This window comes from Stegastes partitus, unplaced genomic scaffold, assembly GCF_000690725.1.
Source record: "Stegastes partitus isolate 25-593 unplaced genomic scaffold, Stegastes_partitus-1.0.2 Scaffold1444, whole genome shotgun sequence".
NCBI lineage: Eukaryota > Metazoa > Chordata > Actinopteri > Pomacentridae > Stegastes > Stegastes partitus.
In genome coordinates this window covers 144,941-172,114 of record NW_007579175.1, presented here as the reverse complement: position 1 = coordinate 172,114, position 27,174 = coordinate 144,941, and the positions used below count along the sequence as shown (strand labels likewise).

The 27,174-nt window shown below is 42.8% G+C and overlaps 1 protein-coding gene across 1 annotated transcript in view; it reads right to left on the bottom strand.

The window, feature by feature from the left end:
• Nucleotides 1-27,174, bottom strand: part of LOC103370571 (RAC-gamma serine/threonine-protein kinase) — a gene marked incomplete at its 3' end in the record, with an annotated part of 43,508 nt that overhangs the window by 5,481 nt on the left and 10,853 nt on the right. The window contains exons 2-9 of the mRNA XM_008299670.1: nt 15,317-15,442; nt 11,853-11,964; nt 8,668-8,812; nt 7,725-7,856; nt 7,449-7,514; nt 6,415-6,483; nt 3,566-3,688; nt 2,778-2,906 (exon numbers count right to left, since the gene is read on the bottom strand). Of these exons, the coding sequence (XP_008297892.1) occupies nt 2,778-2,906; nt 3,566-3,688; nt 6,415-6,483; nt 7,449-7,514; nt 7,725-7,856; nt 8,668-8,812; nt 11,853-11,964; nt 15,317-15,442 (902 nt within the window). The remainder of the gene's footprint in view (nt 1-2,777; nt 2,907-3,565; nt 3,689-6,414; nt 6,484-7,448; nt 7,515-7,724; nt 7,857-8,667; nt 8,813-11,852; nt 11,965-15,316; nt 15,443-27,174) is intronic.

Genomic DNA, 27,174 nt, shown 5'->3' with positions numbered 1-27,174 from the left:
AGAGGAGAGGAGAGGAGAGGAGAGGAGAAGAGAGGAGAGGAGAGGAGGGATTAAAAGCAGCAGTGAGGAAGAAGAAGGTCTTGTCCTGTCCTGGTCCCTGTTGGAGTCGCCATGTGGCAGCGAGCTGCTGCTCACGGGACGAGGGCTTTGGCAGCCTGGACAGGACTAGATGGGACAGGACGAGCACACACAGCCTGTGGCAGTACCAGCCCAGATACCCAGCAGGAAACACAAACACACACCTCATATACTGTGAACATACAATCACATCCATCCTCAGAGTGTCAAATGGATTTATGCTGACAATGTGCTAACATTTAGAAATATTTCACCAACAGCTGACTGTGCTGCTATGTTTGTGAAACATTTATAATTAAAAAAAAAAAAGTCACAATGCCCGACATATACAACATACAAACAAAATAAAAACAAACACATACAAATAAATGGAAAAAGCCCAATTCCATCCCCTTTAACACTTTCAAATTGCCACAAAGAAATGTGTCAAACACAAAAAATATGAAAAAACCAGAGAAAAACACTCTCCATGTGTTTTCTCTGATCCTGTTCCATCCCTTTGCAGGGACCTTACACTGCTTATTGTTCATTAATATCACACTAATGTTTTTTTCCCCCTATTTTTGACTATCCCTGCAACAATAACGCTTAAATCTATTGCTTTACATGTTTGACTGTAGAATTATTCACTTTGCATTGCTGAAGTATCTGTGTGAGTTCCTTCAGGCACACAGCAGACACAAGCCCTCTTTATTCACTTCTCATCTGCCCTTTTCACTGACGGCAAACACAGGAACTGTCTGAATTTCACTCCTGTAACCCTGAAATATTTTCTCTCCCTTCTCATCTTCCTCTGTCTTCAACCCCCATCCCCCCTTTCTCTTTTTAATCCCGGCTACTTTGCATCTCTGTAACTTGGCTCCGAGCAAACTGTGTTATTTTTACACGCGGGCGGGCGAGCAGAGCGTGCGGGCGGGCGAGTGGCGGCGGCGGTGGTGTAGATTTCCAGGTTTTTTCCGAGCACCTTCCTCCAACCTCGCCCATCTGCCGCCATCTGCCTCGCTTTAGCCCGCACTTTCTACTGCAATCACACACACAGCACACACGCGCACACACACATAAATGCACACAGACGCACATCCTGTGAAAAATAACCAACAGCCTCCAATCAGCTTTTGGCACGCAAAGGAAGGGACTCTAAAAAAAAAAAAAAAAAAAAAAAAAAAAAAAAAAAAGCACAAAATGCTGCGCCAAATTGTCCTCCATACTTTTTTGAGTGGGATATACACTATGCCTCTCCCCTCCTGCCTTCATCTCCACATCTCCATCGCTCTGTCTCCACCACCCACAGTCCTGCAACCCTCTCGCCAGTTGATCTGCTGGCCTTCGAGTGAGGCAGCGTTGATGACTGGACAGCGGATGGCTGCAGAAAAAAAAACCATTACAAGAATGTAGCTCTGTGTGCGCGTGTGTGTTTGTGTGTGAGCACCGCGCTGCGCCCTTTTGCAATTCAACCAACACCCTCATTCACACGCATAAACTGCATATTTACTGTTCACCCTGATATTATGGAAATTGTTTGCCTGTGAAATCTGCAAATGGAAATGTACATACATAAACTCCACTATAAGAAGGTTTCAAACATGCTTATGAAACAGTGTATTGTGGGTAAGCGGTTGTGAGAGACGCCCTGGAACATCACTTTGTGATTCAAGGATGCCGAGTTTGTGTGTACTATATGTGTGGCGCCTTCAAGAAAACTACCCAGTGTACACCCATTTATCAAAGATCTGTAATAATCCCGGTAGTTAAACTAATCAGTCAGGGCTGTTGTTAGATAAACAAGTGCTGTGCAGTGGGCAACATGAGTCCCACAGTTCACAGGGGCCGTCCTGGTGGAACCCTGAGCGGTGCAGAAATGCTGCCTAATGGATAGGCCGCCTGTGGATGCCACAGATGCTTTTATGTACTACAAGGCCTCAGTCAATCTGCTCAGTTTACAGAACATGACGTGCAGTCTACAGATTTCTGTTGTTTATCAATTGATTAAAGCAATTTATGAAGGGAGTACAATGTGTTGTGGATGTGGTCATGAAAGACTTCCCCATCGCAGCGTAATGCAACCAAAATATCAGCATCGTGCATCATCAGTGTTTAATCACGCTCAATTCAACAACTGTCTTTAGTTACGTCTTTGATCAGAAACTGGTGAATATCATATGACACCAGTTTAATGTTCATTTTGTATCACTCAGTAATGTGAACGACAGTTAGGTTGACCTCAGTAATGCTACAGAACGTAGCTGATCTGACCTTGTGTGGTTGTGCATGTAAACTACACACTGCTGTAGTCTGTGAGAACACTGTGAATCGATTATGAAAAAGGTGTTTCTTAATTTAATGCTCACGTTTAATGCAAAAAGAAAAAAGGAGCTGCTGACGTATCAACAAATACACTGGCCAAAAAGTTGGTCCACGGATTGTCAAGGCACAAACGTGCAGCACTTGGCATTTTACTTCATACTTTACTTTTGGCGTACATACAGTCGTGTCCAGATGGGTTAAAGCGGTGGTGATGAGCAAAGCAAAAAGCAGAAAGGTGGAGAAACAATTATCATAATTTATTCTTAGTGATCAATTAGAAAGTAAAGAACAGGAAAAGAAGGATGGTGGAGAGTCATGAGTCATTAGAGACAAGAGAAAATGAAAATGAAAAAAAATGAAATCAAAATAAACCTATTTAAAAACAAAAGTGTTACCTCAGGCGCGAGGTACTCTGGTGTGCCACAGAAGGTCTTCATGGTAGCAGCGTCAGTGATGCCCTCCTTGCAGAGGCCAAAGTCAGTGATCTTGATATGGCCGTCTTTATCCAGCATCAGGTTTTCCAACTGAAAACAAAGAAAACACACATCGAATTGTCATCGCTCCTCACCAAGAATAAGCCTGATGTTTAATAGCTTTTTTTTAACCGACTAAAACAGTATGTGTGCTCTGTGGAGTTGAGGAGAGCAGTGGTAGACAGATGAGGACAGCAGTATTGCAATACCCCACACAGTGGCAGTACACACACTCAGACACACAAACACTGAGCAGAATAGGGAAATAAACTTCAGGCATGTAGTGGAGCCACTCAACCTTTTAATTTTAATGGCTGAAGTGTTTTTCTCACTCTCTGTCTGCTTTTTCTCCTTTCTGTTTTCTTGGCTGCTGTGAGCAGGGCTGGGGCCAAGGCTGCCAGGCAGGCACTCAGACAGAGCCATCTACCTCTCTACCTCTGTGGCATCAGCAGCCCCCTCCCTGCCTCTCTCCCTGCCTGCCGCCGCCTCCTGCAATTCTGTACCGCTTTATGTCTGTGTGAACTTGTTCCTGTCCCTCTCTTTAATTACCACATATCCTGAGCCACTCTTTTCCTCCTGGATGGGAGAAAGAAAAAAAAAAGTGGAAACACAAGAGGTGGGGGCCCAAAAACAAAGGAAGTTTTCCCTCAAATATCTGATCAGTCTCATCCATGCCCCCCAGCCAGCCTCTCCTCTCTGTTTCTGTTTACCTTGAGGTCCCGGTACACAATCTTGGCTGAATGCAGGTAGTCGAGAGCTGAGACAATCTCGGCGCCGTAGAAGCGCGTGCGCTCCTCTGAGAACACCCGCTCTCTGGACAAATGGAAAAACAGCTGCGGGAAAAGGAGGGAGGACGAGCGAGGAAGAGAGGGTGAGAGAGAGAGAGAGAGAGAGAGAGAGAGAGGGAGAGAGGGCGGGGGAGAGAGGGGGGAGAGACAGCAGGGACGGCACAGCAATAATTACTGATTTATTGGAGGAAATTAGCACAACACAAACTGGCTGCCCGCACCATATTGAGATGATAGATAGCGGAGGGGAGGGTGAGTGGGGTGTGTGTGTGTGAGTGGGGTGTGTGTGGAGAGGGGCTGTGGGGGGGAGGCGTCTCGGAGGAGGGCGGGTGGAGGCGCTCGGCAGCTGGCGCCTCATCTAGCAGCCCCCCCCCCCCTCACTGCACACACACATACCTCTTCCACGTTACCCTCTGGGCTACGTTGGCACGGTGCTGGCGTGGAGTTCGGCGATGGGGGCCAAATCAAGGGTTTAATCAATACACCAGTCTAGTTAAAGACAGGCCGAGCGCCGCTGCCGCCGCAGCCAACACCGCCCGCCCCCCCTCCAACTGCCTCCAGTGCAGTACTCATTAGTGGCCTAACTGGCCTTGCCCCCTGAGCCTCCGTCTTCATTTGCTCCATTCTCATATCCACCCCTCTCTGTTTTTTGGCAAGAAGATCATTTTGATACTTTAAAGAGTACACAACTCGTTTGTTTCCCAGGTGGCGTGACCTCCCGTGTCTGCTCCGGCTTGCTTTTTAATCGCCCGCCTCGCATTCCCTCCTTCTTCTCCCTCTTACTTTCTCCCTCGCTGTCAGTTGTCAAGTTGTCACTGTCACACAGCTACACATGTGGCACCAAAATGACACCAGCCTGCTGCGCCGCACCAGTCAAGTCATACAAATTACCCATGAGGCCAAGGGGCACACATCTCCCCATTAATTGTTGAGGGAGGTTTGCATATGGCCACTGGAGTGATGCTCACAGACCACCTTGCTCAAATGGTGTCCGTGTGTGTGTGTGTGTGTGTGTGTGTGTGTGTGTGGTGAGGCTGCGGTGAGAAGGGGGTAACACGACAGGTGGGCCTTCATCAGTGTACTGGCAGCTGTGGCTGTGGCAGGTTTGTAATGGGTTGTGCGTGTGTGTGTTTGTGTGGCATGTGTGGTCACAATTTGTCCGTTGAGGTAAAAATTTTCCGTGTGTGTTTGTCTAAGTGTGTGTTTGCTGGTGTTCTCTGTGCGAGTGTGTGTGTGTGTTTGCTCAGGCCTGGCGCTGGCTGAACCGCCTAACTAACTGGGAGGGGAGCAGGTGACAGCTACACTAAGGGAATGAACCAAGATTGCAAAAACGGCCCGATTAAAAATCTGAGAAATGGAAAAGTGGGGGAATCCAAACTCATTTCGTCTCCGACTGTCATTCTGGCTGTATCTGCCCCATAGGTGTGTTCATAAATAGATACAAGCAGGAGAGGGATGGAACAGAATAGAGAGATGAGAAGGCAAGTGAGAGGCCAGTTGGTTGGCAAATTAACTGTGTTAGAAAGCAATCAAACAGTCAAACTTTAGACACTTTTTGAGTGTTTGTGCATTTAAACATTCCTTTGCTGCGGTGCTGCTGTAGATTTGCACCTCTGAATATAATATATTGCTCCGTGTAACAATTCTGTGTCTGTCTGTGACACATTTATAAACCCAGAGAAATGTTTAGGAGACTGTTGGACAATGCAAATCCAGTCTGTTTTAATTTGGTTGAACACTAACATCTGGAAAGTGATGAATAATTATTTAAAATAATTGTAATAACCACAATACATAAAAACTATCTAATCTTCTCAGACCAAAGCAGGTTCTGACGGTTTTTTTTGCTCTGGTCACATTTTCACTCACTGTGGGCTCATTTTTCACTGCAATTTAAAATTCTGCTCCTCTGTGGAAACAGCACAACTGTATCTATAGGTAGAGAGAACTCAAAAGTGTTTTCTGTGCAGGATAACACAGATGATTGTCATTAATTATTAAAAAATAAATAAATGAAAGTGGAATTTCTCTGAATATTTATTTGACCAAAAATTGTTTAAAAAACAAAACAAAACAAAACAAAACAAAAACGATTAAAAAACAAAAGACGAAGAAGAAAGGGTCCAAAAGTTTACCAATACTGGAGAAAAATGTTAATTCTGCATACAATGGATATTGTTCAACTTTTATTTCTAATTGGTCTCCACACTTCTCTGCTCCGTGTAAACACAGTCTGCAGTTCAGCTGAGAAGTCCCTGAATTTTTGCCACGCTACTGCTGGTCACAGGTACATCAGTCACAGCTTCTCAAATTTGTCAAAAAATGACGAATTCTTTGCCTTTTTTACAGAATCTGTTTAGTACAATGGGTTTGTTTTTGGCAAATTTTAAAATGAGACATGTAGAATAAAGCGATTCTTTCTGATTTTAAAATTTCTGTCATAAATGGTGTCATTTTGGCAATATTTTTAAGGGTAATATGCTTTTTAAACCTGTTGGTGGAATTTGCAGTTCAAAGCATTACGGTAAATATTTACTCCTAAAAATTAAGACAAATGACTTAAGAATGTACCTGTTGACATTCTGTAAATATGTACCCTAAAGCCAAATTCTGTAATCACGAGTTGTAACACAGTGTGGAGACAGAAGACAGTAGACTAAGTGCCTAATTGCTGTCAGTTAGAGTTGTGGAGTTGTGGTTTAACTGGCAGAAACACAAACATGTGTAACCACATTCAGCACTATCGTCATGAAGGCATGTTTGTGTCTTACCTCTCCTCCATTCACATACTCCATGACGAAACAGAGGCGGTCTTTAGTCTGGAATGAATACTTCAGAGACTGAAACGAAAACAATACACACACAGTTTGTGTCACTGAGATCAGTCATGTGTTCACTCACAATACTATTCACTTTAATGTTTCATCCACGTCATCATCCGATGTACAGATACTGTCATTTTGTTTTTAAAAATGAAATGTTAGAGTACACAGGGGATGCAGATGATCCCACGGTGCAATAAACAAAGTATCTGGTACAAGTGCTAACTGCGATTCACTGACACACCAGCTTTCCTTGTTTTTTTCAGTAACGTCACAGTGAACCAGTTGCACGGGAGAATAACTCCATAACGGCTTCAAATATAATATTTTTTTCATTTTGCCAAATAAATATGTACTTGTCTTCTATATGTGCTCCCTGTACAGCGAACAGTGAAGTGAGCGAGTGAACGATTTCACACACAGCGTGAAGTCTCGTCCCATTCTACCTCCAACAGCAGGAGCAACAAAACGTGATCATTCTTAGCTTCAAACTGTTTATGGCTGTATTTGTTTATTCAAAGCAAGTACGTGTGTGTGTTGTGTGTGTGTGTGTGTGCATGTGAAGTAGGTGTGTGTTCTTTTGAGGGGAAAAAAAGCTGCTAAACAAAAGAACAGTTGGTCCAAGTCTCTTTGTGGCTGCAGGTGTGACAGGGGTAAACTCAGATGTGAATTGTAATTGCTCTCTCGATAGTGTGTGTGTGAACATGTATGTATGTGTGTGTGTTTCACTGGAGTGTGATATAAATCAGCAGCAGCTAATGTGTGAATGTGTACATCAAAGCTAACAGATGCGGTCGTTAAAGTACAACAATTTGCCGTCTAACTCATAATTAGCCTCAGGAGACTCAGGTATGCAGAGGATCAATATGTTGTCTGCGTGCGTGTGCTCACATCTATTCTTAAAGATGTCGGGATAGTTACCATATGTACATGCACTATGTGTGAATTCAACCAGTTGTGTTCTGTGTGTATGAGGTACTTACAGTGAGAAATGGGTGTCTGGTGTTTTTCAGCACTCTGCTCTCTGTGAGTGTGTGAGCCACTTCATCCTTCAAAGACAAGTTGTGATAAAAACACAAAATTAAATTTAACCAATAAACAAGAAGGCAGCCGAAGAGCGCTGCAAAAATGCATTAAAAACACTAAATAATGACATCTGACGCTGTACTCAAAATAAAAAACAGACTAGGAGATAAATTAACTTGATGTAGTCCAGTTTAAATACACATATAAAGATTGATGCTGAATACGACACAGACCTTGGCTATGATTACTTCCTTTTTGAGGATTTTCATGGCGTAATATTTCCCGCTGGCCTTTTCCCGGACAAGAATCACTTTACCAAAGGTTCCCTTTCCCAGCAGCTTCAGGTAGTCGAAGTCACTCATTGTCTGGTTGAGGGAAACACAGAAGGTCAATGTCATTAATGCTTTACGTGGAAGAGCTGGGAGTTTTGATATCACACAAACAGAACAGGACTGCAAATCATTTGTAATGTTTAAATACTGGTGAAGGTACAAAACCAGCGTGTCAGTACCTTGCATCGAGCAGTATAATCATAATTTTCAACAAAACCCTTTCTATATTTACCAAAAGAGGCCAAACTTCTTGAATGTTAAATGTTATTTCAAAACAACCTGATAAAAACAGCCTTCATTAACAGTTTCTGGCCAGTATGGCATGACATTCAGAAATGATGTCCCTGTTGGATGACACCTAATGATATTAGTGATGCTGACTGTGGTCACTGTGGTCTGTGACAAGATATATTTTGAAAAATGTATTTTCATTGAGCCACGACACAAGTTATGCCCCACAAAACCTCTAAAGTGTGGCATATAATGAACAGTGAACCTGACAGAGGCCTCTAACTGTACTTTAAATTGTTTAGTTTATTTGATATATGCTGTATAAATTTTGCCTTTGCATAGCGTTTACCTTAACAAAAGAGATTTTGCATGACTGCTCTTTCCTCGCCGATGCATTATAATTTGGGAAAACCTATTTACATCTTGTTGTTACGGGGGCTTTTTCATTAGCGGACACAAACCTGAGAAGACAATTTTTTAAATTGCAAGCAGTCAAAGGCAATAACCCATTATATGGCAATAAACAGGCATTATTACAGCTGAAAATGTGCTGTACTTTGTGTATAAATTCTGTGAGAGTGAGCATGCGTCTGTATGTCTGTCTGTTCATTACCTTGCGTTTGTGGTGTGTTGTAGAGATGTCCATCTCCTCCTCGACCATGTTGTCGATGTTTGAGGTTGGGCTGCACTGGATCCTTTCCTCCTCTTGTCTTTGCAGCTTGTCAGCCACCATTTGAATGGCTTCTGTCCACTCATCTCTAGGTTTAGAATAAGGAAAGGAAAGTTAATATTTGCAGCCCTAGCAATGCTGTTTTCTGTGAACTCACAATCAGTATATTTCCGACCTGTCGTGTTCCAGTGATCAAACTGTATAACACATACATGCATAAATAAACTCACACACGATTGAAACGTGCTCTTGTAGCAACATAATACAAGTGTGTATATTATAGTATTGGTCCTGTTCTCAAATAGGATGGCTGGTGCACTTATTTAACCAGAATTTTAAAGGCGCTAAAGTGTTTTCAATTAACATAAACACCTATTTGTTCAACAGAGAGGAAACATGGTCAACCAGAGAATCAACCAAATGAGCAATGATCATAGAGCAGAACTAATGTCTGCCAGTCTGTGCATGTGTATGTGTGTGTGGGAGCGTGAGTGAATGTGCACAAACTCACACCAATGCATTAGAGGGAACAATGCATTGTTGTTTGCTAACATTGTTCCTCCCCATTGACTTTCCATTAGCGGTGTTGTTCAACATCTGTTGAGAGAAAGTGTGTGAGTTTGATTGTGTGTGTGTGTGTGTGTGTGTGTGTGTGTGTGTGTGTGTGTGTGTGGGTGGGTTTGTGATCATCATCTGTAGCTGCAAGGCCGGCCATGCATCAGGATGTACAGAAACTGTATTTAAGTATGATGAATATAATGGTTTATACATGAGGCCAAGCTTCCCTCTGCTCTGATAAAAAGGAGAAGAGAAGAGAAGAGAAGAGAAGAGAAGAGAAGAGAAGAGAAGAGAAGAGAAGAGAAGAGAAGAGAAGAGAAGAGAAGACTGAAAACATCAACTTATTTGCAGTGTCCTGAAATTGTAAATCAGGTTAAACTTATATGAACAGAATCAAGTTTTGAAGTTTATATACATATTTTTAAATGAAATGAAAATGCTGAAAATGTCGTTCCTTAAGAGTGAAGTGGGTTCAAAAAGAATTCTCCTTTGAAGTTTTTTTCCCCACTGATCTTCACTCAAACAGTGTTAATCCTGTGCCACATGCAGGGGTTACATGCTAGCAGAAAACACTACAGAGCCCAAACTGAGGTGAACCAAAGATGATATTCAAATATTCAGAAATCCTCAGGACTCTGGAGAAGCAAATCTGGATTTAGGAGAGTGCACTTTCAAAATATACTTAACCAGAGTAAGCCGTCAGGAGATCATAATAATGAAACCTGTTTGACTCATAAACGATCACCTCTGTGTCTTTTGTTTTGTTTTGAGTTAGATGCCCATATGTTTCCTTGAGGGATCTGGAAGAACATTCATCTGAACCTAAACAGAGCAGTGTGTTTTTAAGATCTGAATCCCTTTCTACCGCAAAGACTTCTGAGCGTACCCTACACACTCCAAAACAAGGGCAAACTCAAGTTAAACTCCATCTACAACAGTGGAGCACTCAATTTGTGGCACCCATGATGTGTGTGTGTGCGCACACAGAGCTATGTGAAAAGCAATGGGAACTCTCTCAAGGTCAGGCAGCAGATAAATGCTCTTTCTCGGGTAGAGTGTTTTTTGTATAATGAGTTTTTTTTTTGCTAATGAGAGATAATGGGCCTGCCTACAGTCGGGCGCCATGCCAACACGTGCCACCCTCTCTGCTCACGGCTGGGGCTGTGGTAGCTGGAGCCCTGCCAGCACTGGTACAGTACAACAGATACAGTAACACACACCGGCACAGTTGCACAGACACACAGTTGTGGCGCGCACACACTTTTTTGCCAACCCACTTAAACTTCAATGATGCACATATCCTGTGCATGCACACACACTTCCACAACAAGACACATCTGGAGCTCACAGTCGTCCACTTACAGACTTGCATATTGTATAAACCTGAATTTCTAAACTAATCAATAGAAAGTTAATATTTTTTATGTTAACTCTGAAATGTTTATTTGATTATCTAGAGGCAAAACTATTACAAAAGCAACAAATAACGCAAACAAAGTTGGACAGACAGCTGCAACCCACACACACACACATAAAACACACACACAAACTCAAAGGATGCACAGAAGCATCTGTGGTCTTCTGGGCAAAGCTGTTCATTTTCTGGAGATAAACACCTCAGCTCCTCAGAAAGGAACTGAGCAGCTGGAGAATTTATGCCAACGCTACTTGAAAGGTCTCCTTTTCACTCTGTCTCTCTCAACCTCTCCCTTTCTCTCTCACAGACACCAAAAAAACAAACTCTCTACAGCACAACCCTCCTCATCCATACCTCTGCCCTTGATGATACTTTTAATCATATATATGTGTGTGTATATACAGATGGGCAACAAATTAGGGAAAAGACCTGAACTCTTAACCCCGACCGTGAGACGATGCTGTGGGGAGAATTTTGTTCCTTTGAGGAGAGAGTTATTGCAAATCAATTTGTTCTGAGTGATCGCCTTTATCGACACTGCCCAGATTCATAAAGCATGACGAGTCAATGAATGATTTGATAAGTATAAAAAATGATGTGAATCATGTGCTATGGCCAACAGAGTCACCTGATCTCAACCCAGCTGAATAACTGCAGGAGATTTTGTACCAACATGCTAGCGTTCTGCGCTACCATCATCAAAACACCAAATTAAGGAATATCTTTTGGAAGAATGGTGTTGCATGCCTTCAGTAGAGCCCCAGAGACTTGTAGGATCAATGCCAAGGCACACTGAAGTTGTTCTGGTGGCAAGGATTGCAAAAAAAACCCCACTATGTTGTTTTTTCTTTATGACAATCTTGCAAGTTTGGCATATTCACTTAATTTCCTTTCTGTTACTTGAAGAGAAATTGTATATAATTATTTGGTATTTTTGCTTTTAAGTTAACCTGAACCTCCTTAGAATCATAAATGGCTCCACAAGCATACATTTTTAATCTTGTAACTGGTAGATATGAACTTTATTGCTGCTGCTAGAAACATCAGACACAGTCTACTGTAATATAGACAGTATGCTTTGTCTGTCTGGTATTCATTGACCAAACCCCGATTGGAGGATGCGCCGAGAATCGAAAGTCTTTGGTGAACTCACCTCTCGTCAGGCGAGTCCACGTGGAAGGTCCTCTCGATGACGGTGGTCCACTGGAGGCAGCGAATGATGAAGGTGTTTGGCTTCGGCCTCTCCGTCTTCATCAGCTGACATTCTGAAAACAGGCAGCCAGAGGGACAGTGCTTGTCTTTATAGTTACAGCAATGATTCTGCATCCAATAGCGCAAACAGGGAGAAGGAAAACAGAACTCGGAAGAGAAAAGAGCTTGTGGAAAAACACTCAGATCTGGTGATTGTGCTTTCAGCTATGCATAGCTTGATCTACACTAAAGAGCTGATATCACTCACAACTTTAAAACAGTCAAACTAAACCTCTCTGTTTTCTCAAGCTCATCAGTAGCTACAGCGTTTGTGTTTTTTCCTCCTGGTTTTTTGTTAACGTTGCATTTTCCTGTTTTCTTTTTTTTAAATCATACTTATATAGGATGCATTTTTATACAGAGCTCATAAGTCTACATCTTAGGCATATAGGGACATAATAAAAACCAAAGAAATTTACAATGAATAACAAGTTGTCCTTAACATTACCATTAAGACAACATGCAGCTTGTATCTTAATTTGTTAGTTAAAAAATAGGGAATAACTTCAGCAACCAATGACTCAAATAAAGTTGCTTCCCTGTGCCAAGGGATATTATGTGTTGCACCGCATCTGGCGACTATCCGAAGAGACACATTTCTATGAAAATGGGCAGTACAGTAGGCCATTATTACACAAATGCATAATACAGTACACAGACACAGAAACGTACGCACACATGGCCAGATGGGGCTGTGAGCTCGCTGTGGGAAAGAATGCATCTTCATTGTCCCTCAGCAGTCTCTGTGGTTATTGGGGACAAGAACTGATGTAAAGCAGCATTATGATCCATCTTCCGTCCTCTCATCTCCCCAGTTTGTTCTACATACATCACCCTCCACATCGCTTTCTCTCTCTCTCCTACCCTCCTCTCTCCTCCGCTGTCCATCTCTTCCCTTCCATCCTCAGCTATCCCTTCCTCCAGTTACTTTCTGTTTAAGTGTGGCACAGCACAGCACGTCATGGCTCGGCCTAAATATAGACAGGAAGGTTAATGACAACACCGCTCAGGTCGTACACACGGCAGTGCTTCAATGTAAACTCGCAGACACACAAAGAGATTACTACCTGACTCGTGAACACGGCCTGCTGTGCTGCCAGAAAACAAGGTCATGCTATGGTTGATGCCAAAAACACTCACGCCCACACATGGGCAAACACACACACGCACACACACCTAAAAGTGAAGTTTGAATGTTAGCTGAAATTGGGTTGTTTGCCACAGCAGGCAATTGTGAAATCTGTGTAGCAGTTTAGTGGGTGTATGCGAGTGCACGCATCAGTGTGTGTGTGTGTGTGTGTGTGTGTGTGTAAGCGACAAGCTTGTATGTATGAGTCCCTCTGCAGGGAACAGGCCTGTACCATCTCTGTTCCATCTGACCACTTCTGTTGTTCACACACACATGAACACACACGCAAACAAACACACACATACAGCCGTGCACACACACACACCACCTGGCCTCCCAGCTTTGGGCAACAGATGTGGCAGTGCCAGTGCTGTGCCAAGCAGCCGGGGCCGGATGTATGGCCTGGCTTGTCCTCCTCACAAACTCTTTTCCTCTTCCCTTTTTCCTCGTTCTCCGATCCTGTCTTCGTCTCCTCCTCCCTGTCTGTTCGGCGCTGACTGTCCTCCCCTCCTCTCCACCATACCTCATCCACTAAAGCCTCACCCTCCAATCTCTCCATCCCTCTCTCCACCGTGATCATCCTTCCATTTCTGCCCTCTCTCTTCTTCTTCTCTCCTCCCCATGTCTCCAATTTTCTCTTCCTCTGCCCCCTCCGATCAACTCCCATCGCTCATTCCCCATACTTGTCCTCCTTTCCGGACTCCTATCTTTCTATCTCCTCCTCCGTCCTTCGATGTACCATTCTTTATCATTTTCTCCGAGGTATCGGTTTGCATTCTACCATTCATCACATTTTCGGTTTTGGCCCTCATCTCGCGCATATTCTCTTGTACTCTCCTCTGCCAGCCCTATCACCAGTCCTCACTGCAAAGCTCTGCAGATATTTTATACAGCGCTCCTCTGAAGACATTCACTTTAACTGACTAAATCTATCAATTTTAGTTAATTTGAAAACGATGACTGATGGCATGTCCAAATCCAGGATTCTGTGCAGTACTACGATGGTAACTGTGAATATAGGCAAGTAAATATAGTGGCATCTGCATCAGGCCTTGTGCCAAGCGGAGAAACATCAGCTTAGTACCTATTAGATTATAATAAGTAGTCAGTGATGTATGAAACTGAGAACGAGTAAACAAAACTACAACATGTATCCATTTATTTATTAAGAGACAGATGCTGTGTGATGTACTGTACACATGCTTAAGTATTTTGTCTATTTTGTCATTATTATCAAATAACTAGATAATCTGGTATCGTTTTGCAAAATTAAGCAATGCAAAAAAAAAAAGGTAATCCATGCTTTTGCCTCACAAACAGGAAACTAATTAAGAAGATCACATTATACTCAGTAATTCATTATTTACATTTTATTGTTTACAATGAAACTGCTTTGCTCTATGACTTTATTTGTTTTGTGTAGTTAATGACTTTTTGTTTGTTTGCTCAATGTTCCTTCTCAGTCAGTTCCAAAGTTTTTACACTCAATCTGTACGAACAACAAGAGGTGATGGTGGTAATGAGACAGAGAGACATTAAAATTAATCTTGTTAACTCATTAGTTGGTTAATTACACATGTCAACAATGTTGTGGAGCTTGTCAACCAGGTGCAGACAGATGATGTACTGATAAATGGTTGATTAGCACACCAACGCTAGAAAGACTGATGACTGACAAGCGATGACGGCAATAATTGTGGTACCAAGTCACTGTGGTTCTGAGGCGATGAGCGTTGGTAATAATATAAAAATATACTAAAGTGGAGGATATTGGTTATTATATGTCCTTCAATTGCTGTAGTGTCCTAGAGCGAGACACTGATTCCCCACCACCCACAGAGATCAGTCTCTGAACCGAAATGTTCCCTACAGGGGTTAATTACAGCAGGTGTCACAGTATCATCATCACTGTTAATTATGAGCCTACAGAGAAGTATGAAGGGTACATGTGTACGATACGGAGGGAAAAAAAGCAGTTGCTGGCTATTAGTCTTCCTGTATACCCTTTAGGATCATAAAGCTTACAGTTCACAGTCATTTATTGTGTTTCTACAGCAAAGGCATTAAAATCAATTTACATACTTGACAATCCGATAAAACAAAAAGATGCTCCAAATAAGTGCATCAGGAATCCAAACGCTGCACCCTTCACTCAACTTTGATGTAATGCAAAAATATGGTTACTGTAAGATTTAGAGCACAGCACTACTTTGATATGTGTGTAATAGGTAACATACTTGCTACAGAGAAGTTATTCAGGGGGTAGGGCAGGTCGGCATCCTGAGGTTTCTCTTTGTAGCCGATGAAAGAGCCGTCCGTCTTCAGCAGGAAGTAACGTGGTCGCCAGTTCTTTATGTATTCACCTACAGAGAACGACAAAGAGAGGAAGGAAAATTTTAAAGTGTTGAGTATGATCGGATAGTTGGTGCAAACACAAGTGAATTCAGATCATGATGGAAGCAGTGATGCTGAAGGCAGTAGTTCACCAAGGGGCCAGGATGATCATTATAATCATAATGATCTATGAAAAGCAGTATTAACAGCAATACTAATGATGCTGATGATTTTAAATACAGATTTTATTCCCTAGACAGTTAAGAGCCTGTCCGCTCAACTCTCATCTGTCCAAAAGATATCTCTCACACACACACTGTAGTGTTTACACAAGCGCTGATATACACACAGTATCTCTATGGCTCCCACAGCGCTTGCCAGATTCAGATCGGATTATCATGTAAAAAATGACAAAAACATGTTTACCAGCACAACACTCAAACTATCCATGCCAGAAACATCATCTGGCTGATACATGGGCAGGTTTTGAGGTGATGACCTCTCTACCAAACACACGCACGCACACGCACACGTACACACACACACACACACACACACACACACACTTATATATATGTACACAAACCACTGGTGGCTGGCGAAGGAGGAAAAAGACAGAAGAAATGAGAAAAGATGAAATGAGATGAGGTTACATGAGATGCAATGAGAATGCACAAAGAGAATAACCTTTCTTAGACTGCACCAATAAATAATAACATCTGCTGAGCAGCTGGTAGCAGAGTATTACCCAACTGGCTGGCACAGGCTGACACTAAGGTGGCACCACAGCTTTATCAGATGACCCGCTGCAGGATTACATGAGTGTAAAACATTTCCACACCACAGAGGCGGATAACACTTACTGGAAACAGCATGGATACACAAATGGATTAAAGTGCACACGTGTGCGGATTCACACATAGTTGGATGAGTACAATGAGTACAAATACAAGGATAAAACTGTACGCACACATGCACCAATGCGCAGAGTACACGGCTGAAGTAATACTGAGACACACAGCTCTGGTGAAAGAAACTGACAATCAACAACACTTTCCAAAGCCGGGAGCTGTGTAAACATTTCACTTTCTCATTTTAAGCAACAGAAATAAAAACCACAGAAGGACACAAATGTTCCCCACTTCTCAACCCCTTTTAATTAACCAGCCGTTCCTTGACATGCACACACACACTTTTGCACACCTTGTGAAGACATACTCATAAACAAAGATGCATATGCGCATGCATGCACGGAAACACTCATAACACACACACACACACACACACACACACACACACACACAAAGCTCGGTAACAGCTCTGATCACCTTGTTTCGGCTAATTCGCTGGGAGAGGAGACTAGGCAGAGCATATATGTGTGTGTGTTCTATTTGTGACATCCATTTAAAGCGGAAATGACAGCAGGCCGTGCTCGTTAACACATCGCAGAAAAACACCTGCTCCGCCGAAGGAACCATGCGACTACGGGCCCTGCCGGTACCTCTGGGTGCTGGTGGTGGTGGTGGTGGTGGTGGTGGTGGAGGTGCGTGTGTGTATTTGTGTGCTGCGACTGATCTGAACCACCACACAGGGACGGAGAGAGACACAGATAGACGCAGACAGACAGATAAAATGCTGGTGGGTGCCAGTGCGTCATCAGGACTACCAAATCACACCTCTCCTCTCCTCTCCCCTCTCAGTCTCTATTTTTCTCTTTTTCACAAATCCACCCACTCTCTCCTCCTTTCCCATTTCCTTCTCCTGTTCTTTCAGAAACAAAGCATATTCTTTGGATCACTTGCTACTGATAAACAGAGTGCTGTGAGAGGGGCTGGACGGGAGGGGTGGAGAGAGGCATAAGGAAGAGGAAGGAAAAAATTAATAAAGATAGCAAAGGGAGAAAGAAAAAAAGGATGGAGGGTAGGAGATTGTAAGTATTGTCAGAATTGCACTGATTCTGATCAACTGACAATAGATAATTAGGCATAAGTAGAGACAATAAATAGATAACCCAGCTCAGAGTTACCAATTAAGAATGTTGTTGTTCTTCGTGGGCTTCGCCTCCCTGGAGCAGGAATGAATGTTGCCTTCATTAATGCTCTGTGGATGAATATAAGTGAATCATCGCCAGAGTTCATGTCGTCTGCTTTATACAAAAAATAGGCTTTATCTATAGACTGCTGGCGATAGACACAAAGCCAAACGATATTATTTAAAGCAATAAAACAGCCCTGCAATAATACTGAGGGTTATAATGTTTGAAAAGACTGTGTCAGACAGGTGATGACTCTACCTTCTGGAAACCTTTGAGGCTCAACACGAGCTTGGTTTCATTCCATAGTGTAGCACAGCTGTTGTCTGTAAATGTGTACATATATAAACCTGTGCGAGGACTTCGGTCGGAACAGCAGAGATGCATCTATTCCTGCTGTGAACTCAGAAACTAATGATGGAGGAAACTTCATCATCTGGAAACGAGAAACTCTAGTTAACTTCAAACTGGATTGGAGGAAAGAGATGGATTGACTGTCAGAATGGATGAAGATAAAGAGAAAGTTAAACTGATAAAACTATTATAAACTGGCAGTGATGACTGGCTTGCTGGTCCAAGTCCAGTCATTTCTATGAGTCAGTTTCTAGATGAGGTGTCCAACCAATGGAAGCCTGTGGTTGGCCACTTCATCCCTCAGCTGTCCAGTACAACTGAAAACATTTAAGCGATCCTTCTGGCCAGGCCTAGACAGTGTGCGTCTGTGTGTGCGAGTGTGTGTGTCTGTGTGTACATGTCCACTGGGGGGCGGGGGAGGGGGCAGCCAGGGGTGGCACAGACGGAGAGAGGAGATGGACAGTTGTCCACACACGCTGTTCCAAACAAACACAGGCACGCGCACGCACATACACGCACACACCGACTAAAACAATTCTGTTCCGACTGTTCCAATTCTCCGTATGATCCAATGGTGTTCTGTCAAGCTATCCCGTCTTGGCCCTGCCTGTAATGAGTCCAGCGAGCTCTCCCACTCTGGACAGCTTGTCTGGGGAGCCACATGTCTCTAGTTTGGACTGCTGGAGAAAACAGAACAGCCGGTCTCCTTCCCACACCATCTCTCTCGGACTCCTCACTTCAGTTTCATTTAGTTTTCTGCACAACTTTACTTTTCCCTTAAGGCCAATTAGTAAATACTACACTATACAGTGCTTAAGACAACAGGAGTCTCTTGTTTCTTGTTAGAACGACAGGACATCAGTAAAACAGGAGAACGTGGGTGATCTGAAGGATCCAAGGAACAGAAGATGTTTAGGAGAATACGATAAACCATTCTGCAGTGTATTTAAAATTGGTTCAAAACACAGACAAAATATAGAGTTGAGTTGTTCTCAACTGCTCTCTCTTCCATCTAATCTGAAGTCTTAATTAGTTGTATAGTCGTACTTTCCTCTATTGTTAGGAAAGTATTTGTCATATTGATTCAAAACTAAATAAAGATGTATAAATGAGTGCATTTACAAACCACATCCCCGCTAAGTGTCTCAGTAAAACAGCAGAAACATATGTTTTGTGTTTTTTTGGTGTGCGGCACAAACTACGCATTAAAAACTAAACTAGACTTTTTAAAAGTCATTTTGGAATTTCTAGGAGAAATAAATCTTGTTGGCACATCCTCCAGTTGCAGCTTGTGGATTTAGCAGTAAGAGGCAGAGATGAATCAGCTGTGACTGTGTCCGTTCCAAGCTTTCTGATTGGACAATTACAACAATGCACTCGCTAACTGTCAGTCAATTAGCAGACTGATTAACTATTCATTTCAGGACAGAGAGGGAAAGGAGCGAGAATGCAGAATGGATAAATGGGAGACAGGTACAAATGGCAAGGCTGAACTTCAGCCAGAAAAACAGAAATGAGACACACAAACTTGCACAAACTTCACAGTCTCTCCCCGTCTCTCTGTCTCGCGCTCACTCCTTCAGGACATCAGCACACCACTGCTCCCCTGATTTACCGCGTTTTAGCCGAGGAACAAGACAGACGAAAAGCAGGAAAAGCCTTGATGACAATTAAATAAATAACTCCATAACTATGTGAGCTCACCAGCCATTTGTTAATCAACCCAAACAGGGATTTAATTTAATGCTTTGGCCGAGGCTAGAGCTGATATGCAGATGGTGCAGAGACGGGGCTGTGTGACTGGCACTCTGGGAGCTGGAGAGGTGGTGGGTGGTGGTGTATAGAGGTAGTGGGAGGCGGGGATGGGGGTGGAGGGGAATTTCTGCCACGTTCCAGCACATACACAGCAGCTCAGCAGCAGAAAGAGGAATGTATCGTCTGGCCACATAACAACACACACAGTCGCACGCACACACACACACACACTTACACACATATTCTGTATGTCAGCACACATTCTGTGTTCAGAGCAGTAACAGGGTTTGGCTGTAACAGCAAAGAAGAAATAACAAGTTTACTAAGCAAGAATCCGACTCTTTTCTGTCGTTTTACTGACTAAAATATGAATCAATAATTTGAAAATATAACTGACAGATTAATCAGCAATAAAAAAAACTAATATTCATTTGCAGCCCTATGATGTTTGCATGGTATTAAAGTACAAACATATCTGGCAGCTTTCTCATATGCACTGTATGCTAAGGTTAAAGTAACATGTATTGATAAATGCAGTCGTGAGGAGTTACTGTGCTGCTACGGATGGTCGCGCCATGAGACAGCGGCAGAATTCAGTCAGGCTGATGGTCGGGGATTGTGCTGAAATGCTTTGCCGGATGATCTCCTTATAGACAAAGGTCAAGAAATCTCCAGACACAACAGTGTGGGAAGGGGTTTCACATGTTTGTGTATGTGCGTATTAGCAGCCAATACTGGAGTAAAGGCATTAATAGATAAGGAGGAGGAGGAGGAGGAGGAGGGACAGGGATTAGCTCAACATCAGGCAGTTAACTAATGGGTAAAGGAAGTAAGGGACAAAGGGCACCTGGGGGTTAAGAAAGTGGGAAGCTGTGCGGTAAGACGCTTGAGGAAGACATCTGTCTAAGAGTCTGTCCATGAGCACAAGAAGAAAGCATGTTGCGTATAGCTGGACAGGACATCTGCGGCAACTGGTCCAAATCCGTGTTGCAAGGGAAAAAAATTAACCAAAAATACTTTTTGCGCACGGTCTAATCCATTGTGCATGTATGTGTTTAGAAGAATACGGCTGTGTGCGTGACCCCGACCCCAGCAGTTCTAACTCCAGTCTGCTCAGACATCTTAAGGCGAATCCAGGCTCTTCAAAGCCAATCCACTTACCGTGCATTAGTCTCATTACCACATCGGGGCTGGACTGGTGTTAGTGTGTGCGTGTGCGCAAGTTCTTTAAATACAGTCACCATCACTGACAGCATAAAAGTGGTGCTGCATGCTCTCTGTAAAAGCTCAGGAGGCATTTTTGCCACTTGCGTAACAAGACGAGACGAGATGAGGGGGGGGAGACAAGATTTGAAGAATCAAAGAATTAAATTCAGTTTGAAGCTGGGGCTGCAGCTGGGTTTAAAGGTTTAGTGCTGGAGTAATTGTACAAGCCTATGGCTCAGTCTGTGCAATGAGACTACATAGAGGCTAGAGCAGTGAAGATGTCGGAGAGGAGGATGAGGAAGAAGAAGAAGAAGAAAGCTGAGCAAGAGACAAGCAAGAGATTGAATGACAGAGAGAGAGGAGAGAGAGCGAGAGAGAGAGAGAGTGAGAGAGAAAGACAGAGAGAGAGAGAGAAGCATCAGTGTATGTTGGTAAGGCTATGACAGTGACAGAGAGCTGCGACAGGGCAGGGCAGCCACAGGGCGACCAGATTGAGTGGAAACCCATGGGAGTATGGCCATCCCTTGGGGGCCACTAGGAGATTTCACCCAGCCAGCTGCACACAGCCAGAGCCTCCTGGTAGGCAGAGCTGGATGCACATACACACACCCATGCAGGCTGCCCTGGTGCCCCTCTGCTCACCCAGCTGGTACAGAAGGAGGTACTTGCACATGCATTCATACGCACACAAACTGGCAACATACTGCAGATTCACAAATACTGTGAATACTTGGTGTATCAGGGGGAAAATGGCTGCTATGTTGCTACAGGATTACCACTAAAATCTTTTATTTTTCCTTAAATTTTCCTCCTTCTCTCGTCTTTCATATTTCTCCTGTACATTCTTATATCCTCTGCTCTCGTGTGCTCCCCTCTCCTGCAGTACCACTACAGTCCAGTAGATGGTGGTGGCTCCCTGGAGCATGGTGGCCACTGCTGCGATGCTGACACAGAGCTGGAGAGTGACTGACAGACACACTGCAGCCAAGACGCCTCTCATCCTAATCCCCCTCACAGCGCTGGGGTGTGTGCGTGTGTGTGTGTGTGTGTGTGTGTGTGTGTGTGTGTGTGTGTGTGTTTGTACAGTAAGACAGTGGCAATGTGTTTATGTGTCAGTTGGTGTAAGTGTGTGTATGTCTGCATGCAGGTATTCAGTCAGCTTAAATCTGTATACGTGTGTGTGTTTATACGCCAGCGTTTGTTCATGTGCGTTGCTGTGGATGAGGCAGGGTCCGTTGCTTCCTAAAGCATCATAGGATTACTGCGGTGTTAGCATATTAGCATCTTAGCTGGAGGGCTGCTGCTCAACACCACCTGTGCCAGACAGGAGGCTTTGGCTGCCCAGCTAACCCCCGCCCTTCTCCACCCCCCACCCACACACACACACACTGACACACACATGCACACAGTGGGTGGGTGAAGGTCACTTAGCTGAAGAAACTCCAATCTTACTGTCTTAATTCATTACTCTAACTACTTTATCTGTCTCTACACATGCTGTGCATTATTGCAAGAAATGAGCTCTTTTCTTCATTTTTGTTTTCTGTCACGATAAGATATACGACAGCTGACTTCCCCCTTTTTTCAACATGTTCAATTCAAGGTCGAAGTCTAGAAAGTCTTGTGGTTTCTGTGGCATTAACAAGTATAGAAATGGATAGTCAACTAAAAAAAATGTTTTACAGCACAGTCGTTATGTGAGAGGATTAAAACAGGCCTTAATGAACTCAAAGTGGAGTCACACCGATGAATAGAAAATAAGTCCAGTCTAGGAAGACTTTCTCATCACATTAAGATGAGATCTATCACTAGATTACTACAGACTGTACCACCTAATCCTGGAATTTTTATATATGGCACCAGTGTTTCCCATATATTGATGTATTTGTGGCAGCCTGCCACAACATCAGCACTGACCACCACTTCTTGATTTGCTATTCATTTTCTCGTACTGTTTGAAATTGGTCAAATCTGACTGACAATGAGTTTATGGTCTCAATCAGTAGTTTCAAGAACTTTTAAATACAGCATGATGCTTTTTTTTTTTTTTTTTGTAAATTATGGTACAATTTAGAACAAAACAGACAATAAAACATGTTGGGTTTTAGGTTAGAGCTAATTTGTCATTGACAGGCTGCTACTGTGCCCAAGTTGGCAGTCAGATGCACCCATCACTCATTTTGTTTGGTTTCAAAAGTCTGAGATGGTGATGGCCAAATTCCAAACCTGAGACTTTAAAACAGTAGTCCGCAAACCAGTGGGTGACATCATAGTCGCAATATCTTACTGTTATGAAGTGTATTTTTCTGAGGAGGCACAAAGACATTCCAGACCAGAGTTATTTGTTTATGAGTTAATTAACATGAAATGAAGCAGTGGAGCACCGTATGCATTTTGTTATCTGTGTAACACAGCGTGGAGCAATGGAACTCTATATATGTTCAGTTATTTGTCACAAAGTACTTGGCAACTGAAATATTTGCAGTGGAGCACAAAAAAAGGTATTAATGAATATTCTAACTCTGTGTGAAACACTGGGTCTAAGTGTCCAATTTCAGCCTGCCTTTTAAAGGCATTCAGTATTTGCTGTTTAATACCAATACATGCAAAGTTTGTTCCAAAATCCTGAGGCTTTTGTACAAGGAAATACCAGAAAGAGAAATGTGTCTGATGTCACAGCTTTCAGATTCATGCAGACTGAGGCCCTGTTTGAACACCAAACATCAAGCCTTGTCTTTGTATTCTCAAAAAGAAAAGACATATAACACCAAAGAGAAAAAAAGTGTTGAAATTTAGAAAGTGTAAGGGGTGTTCCACTTTAATGATGTGATTCAAAGGATTTTGTGATGGCACCCCTGCCCTGCTTGCTGGTTTCCTGCTCTGTGCTCTTCTGTTTGCAGAGGCCTGTCCTGTGAAGACGCACCATTAGTAGCAGAAGACACACCTGTGCCCAGGATGACCTCCTGCACAGCACATAAGGCTGGGTTCAGGACACGTTTCTCACACATAACAGAGTGGCAGCTTCTGTTTTTAGTTTTGCTACAATAACAGTCCATTTTTACTAACCAACACTGCAGTCCTGATAGCGTGTGACATTCTAAAAGCAGGAACAAGAAACCAAAAACACATAAAACGAAGCATATGAAAAAGAAATGCAACAATAGAAGTCAAAGAGCTACCATTAATGCTGACAAAAAAAAACAATGACGGAATAATTATTTGTTCAGATTTGATCTTTTACAAACTCACATGCTTTATATGCAGAGATATAATAACCCACAGTTCAAAGAGTTCAGCACATACTGTAGCCATACAGCAGGAGGCTTTTATGACATTATCATTACCAGACAGGGACAATTCAGCACTAAATCCAATCAAGAATATTAAACACAGCTTCGTTAGATGGTCTACTTCGCCTACATGCACAATTAGATGCACACAACTATCAAGACATAACATGCCATGAACAACACAAAGCCTGATCTCTTTGGATGTCTTCTAGCGTGTCAAAAAGGTAAAAATACAATCTGAGCAAACAAAAAAACCTTTGCATTCAAACACCCGATAACATTATGAATGCCATGCTGCTTGTATTTAGAATGCAGTGGATCCAATGCGATTGGAAAAGGTTCACACAGCCAACGAGCAGGTTGATGGCTGCTATATTGCCTTTTTGTGTTCTCTTTTCTCGATGGCATTGTGTGATTTTTTTTAAAAACATTATTGGCATCTACAGTAAATACAAGTAATTTCCAAAATGCTGTGTGTACATTTTTCAATACAGTTATTAGCAGACGTTAAATTTAATCCACAATACATCATCTCTAAAATAACTCTTGAAGTGTAATCATTTCCCAACCAAGGTCATCTACTTTACTTTTCCTTATAAGAATTTGTTTAATTTAGTTTGATTATAAATAATAACTGTCAGCGATATTCAGATGGTGGATGTCTGGGAATAGTGGCGTTCACATATATATCATAATAATGACACTAAAAATAACGGACTAGTTCTGACATGTTCTGACCAGCCGTTGTTTCATTCAGTAGTTCTTATATTCATACTAAATAGTGGCTTATTTGAGGTTCCCTATTTAAAGCTGATATTCATATTCAAATTCTTATTCAGTTCCTTTCCCTCATTGGGTGTAAAAACCATCCAATCAGAGGAAAAGCGTATCGCAGCTGGACCAATCAGTCAGTGAGAATAGCTGTCATCAGAAAATGAAGGGGAGGGTCGGGAGACAGACACAGCTGTCTAACTATTGCCTACAACAGACAGGCAACAAGGGGTGTGTGCATATGTAAGTGTGTGTGTGTGTGTGTGTGTGTGGTGGTGGAGCCCAACCCTGTCCAGTTGAGCAGTGGTGAACAGGTGCAAAGCTTTGTGCATGGATGTGTGTGTGTGCAAGTCACCATTATTCCAGAGTGGTTGGCTCTGTATTATTAATTCAGAAATGCTGGGCTGGGGCTGTGAGCGGCAGCTGGCGTTACGTGTGCATGCGTGTGTTTGTGTGGACAACATGAGACCCCCTCCCCTCCTCAGTCTTTTGTGAAGCCCCCGTACTTGGGTAGAGCGACTGAGGGGCACTGTGCTGCATGTCTCCCTGTCTGCCTGTAAACTTATACTCGTGCACACGCGCACACATACACACACACACACACACAGTATACGCAAACACACACATGCATGCATGCACACACACTCGAGCACAATAGCCCAACCCAGCAGGCAAGAGTAAACAATCAAGTACTATACCCCAAGTATTGTCGAGAGCGCCGCCCCCGCCCCACACTCCCCCACGCACACACCAGCCCAGCCGCGCCTCATTCAAAGCTTCCATTCATGTGTTGCACTGAAGGGCCGACAGTAAGTGCTCTCCACCTCACTAACTGCTGCTCTCTGCTCTCCCCTCTGTCCTGCCTGGGTACCTGTCTGTCCCTCCACCTGCCCCAGTGTGCGCCCATCTGTCCATCAGGGTGCATTCACTTTAGGAATATCTGGTGTGGTTGACTTTTGTTTGCACAAACAGGTGAGCGCAGCAAATGTGACCCTTCTATATGTTCTTCATTTCAATTGATTCCAAAAGGGTGAGTCAGGGGAGGAAACAGGTTGCACACCAGCTGACTTCTACTTTTATGGATATAAGGAGATGTGATAGACTGCAATTAATCAAGCTTGTAAAGCACAACATTACAAAATGAAGCAAAAGCAAAACACAGCCTCATCCAATTCCCTCACAATTAGTCATGCTCCATCGTCTACATGCCTAAGTTACAGAGACTGGAATCCTATTTGTTTTGGCTCGTCTGCTGCTAAAAATCCCTGATGTCTCACGAAGACAGTTTACCAAAACACTGTCCAATAAAAGGGCTACTTGTAAGCCCACATGACTTCCGTTTACATGATGCTGTTTACTTATGATTAGGCGGTGTAACTTCATGAACTACTGTAGAGTTTGGACAAACAAATCACAGTGTGATTGCAATTAGTTACTGCTTGCCTGTCTGTCACACTCGGAGGTGACAGACAGCTCTATATGTCAGTTCATCTCAGACAAGCACTTCTCTCTGCTTCCCTGAGAGCTGGTGTTTGTCATGTTGTAACGTCTGTCTGTCTAGGAGGCTGTTTTTGACAACGTGTCCACCTCAGCTGGCTGGCATCAGGCACTCGAGGCTCTGAGACAGTTAAAAGGAAACAAAGATGACTATACGTGTTATTTACACTCACCAGCCGCTTTATTAGAAACACCTGTGAAACCAAAAGAAGTCCAGTACATACTAAACATGTCTGCTTTTAATTCTACTTTTCTACAGCAAAACTGTCACCTTTTGTATAATATCAACAAAAACTTAAAATGTAGAGGTTTTGAAAAAGTAGAAACAATAACAGAGATGATTTTTTTCTGTATAGGATTTCATTAGGATTACATTATATTAAAAATTCATATATGATGTGAAAATAATTATTCTATTTTTAATTAACATTTAGCATCTTTATTAAGTCTTAAGTCTGCTAATTGCATTTTTTGGAAAAAATAAGCTACAAAAAATATATTAAACAAATTTTATATTGATCATATTCATCATGAGCTAAAAAAAAAAATCAGCTCAGTATGGCCACACTAAAACCCCATCACGGCATTTAACACAAATGACAGCATCGTGAAAATTAATTCACCGCTGAGCGGAAATTCAAACAAGATGTCAGGTATAGACCACATGAGCTGGAGCTAATATGGATTCTGTGTCTTGCTTGACATTGAGATGCTCATTACTACACAGCATGGACGTGGAGCAGCCGTGTGAAAGTTGTTCTGCTCTGAAAGATAGGACTTTAAAGTCTCCTAAACAGCAGACTAGAATCTCCATTGTGATTTTTACAAGGCTATATTTTACTTATTCTGCAAGAAT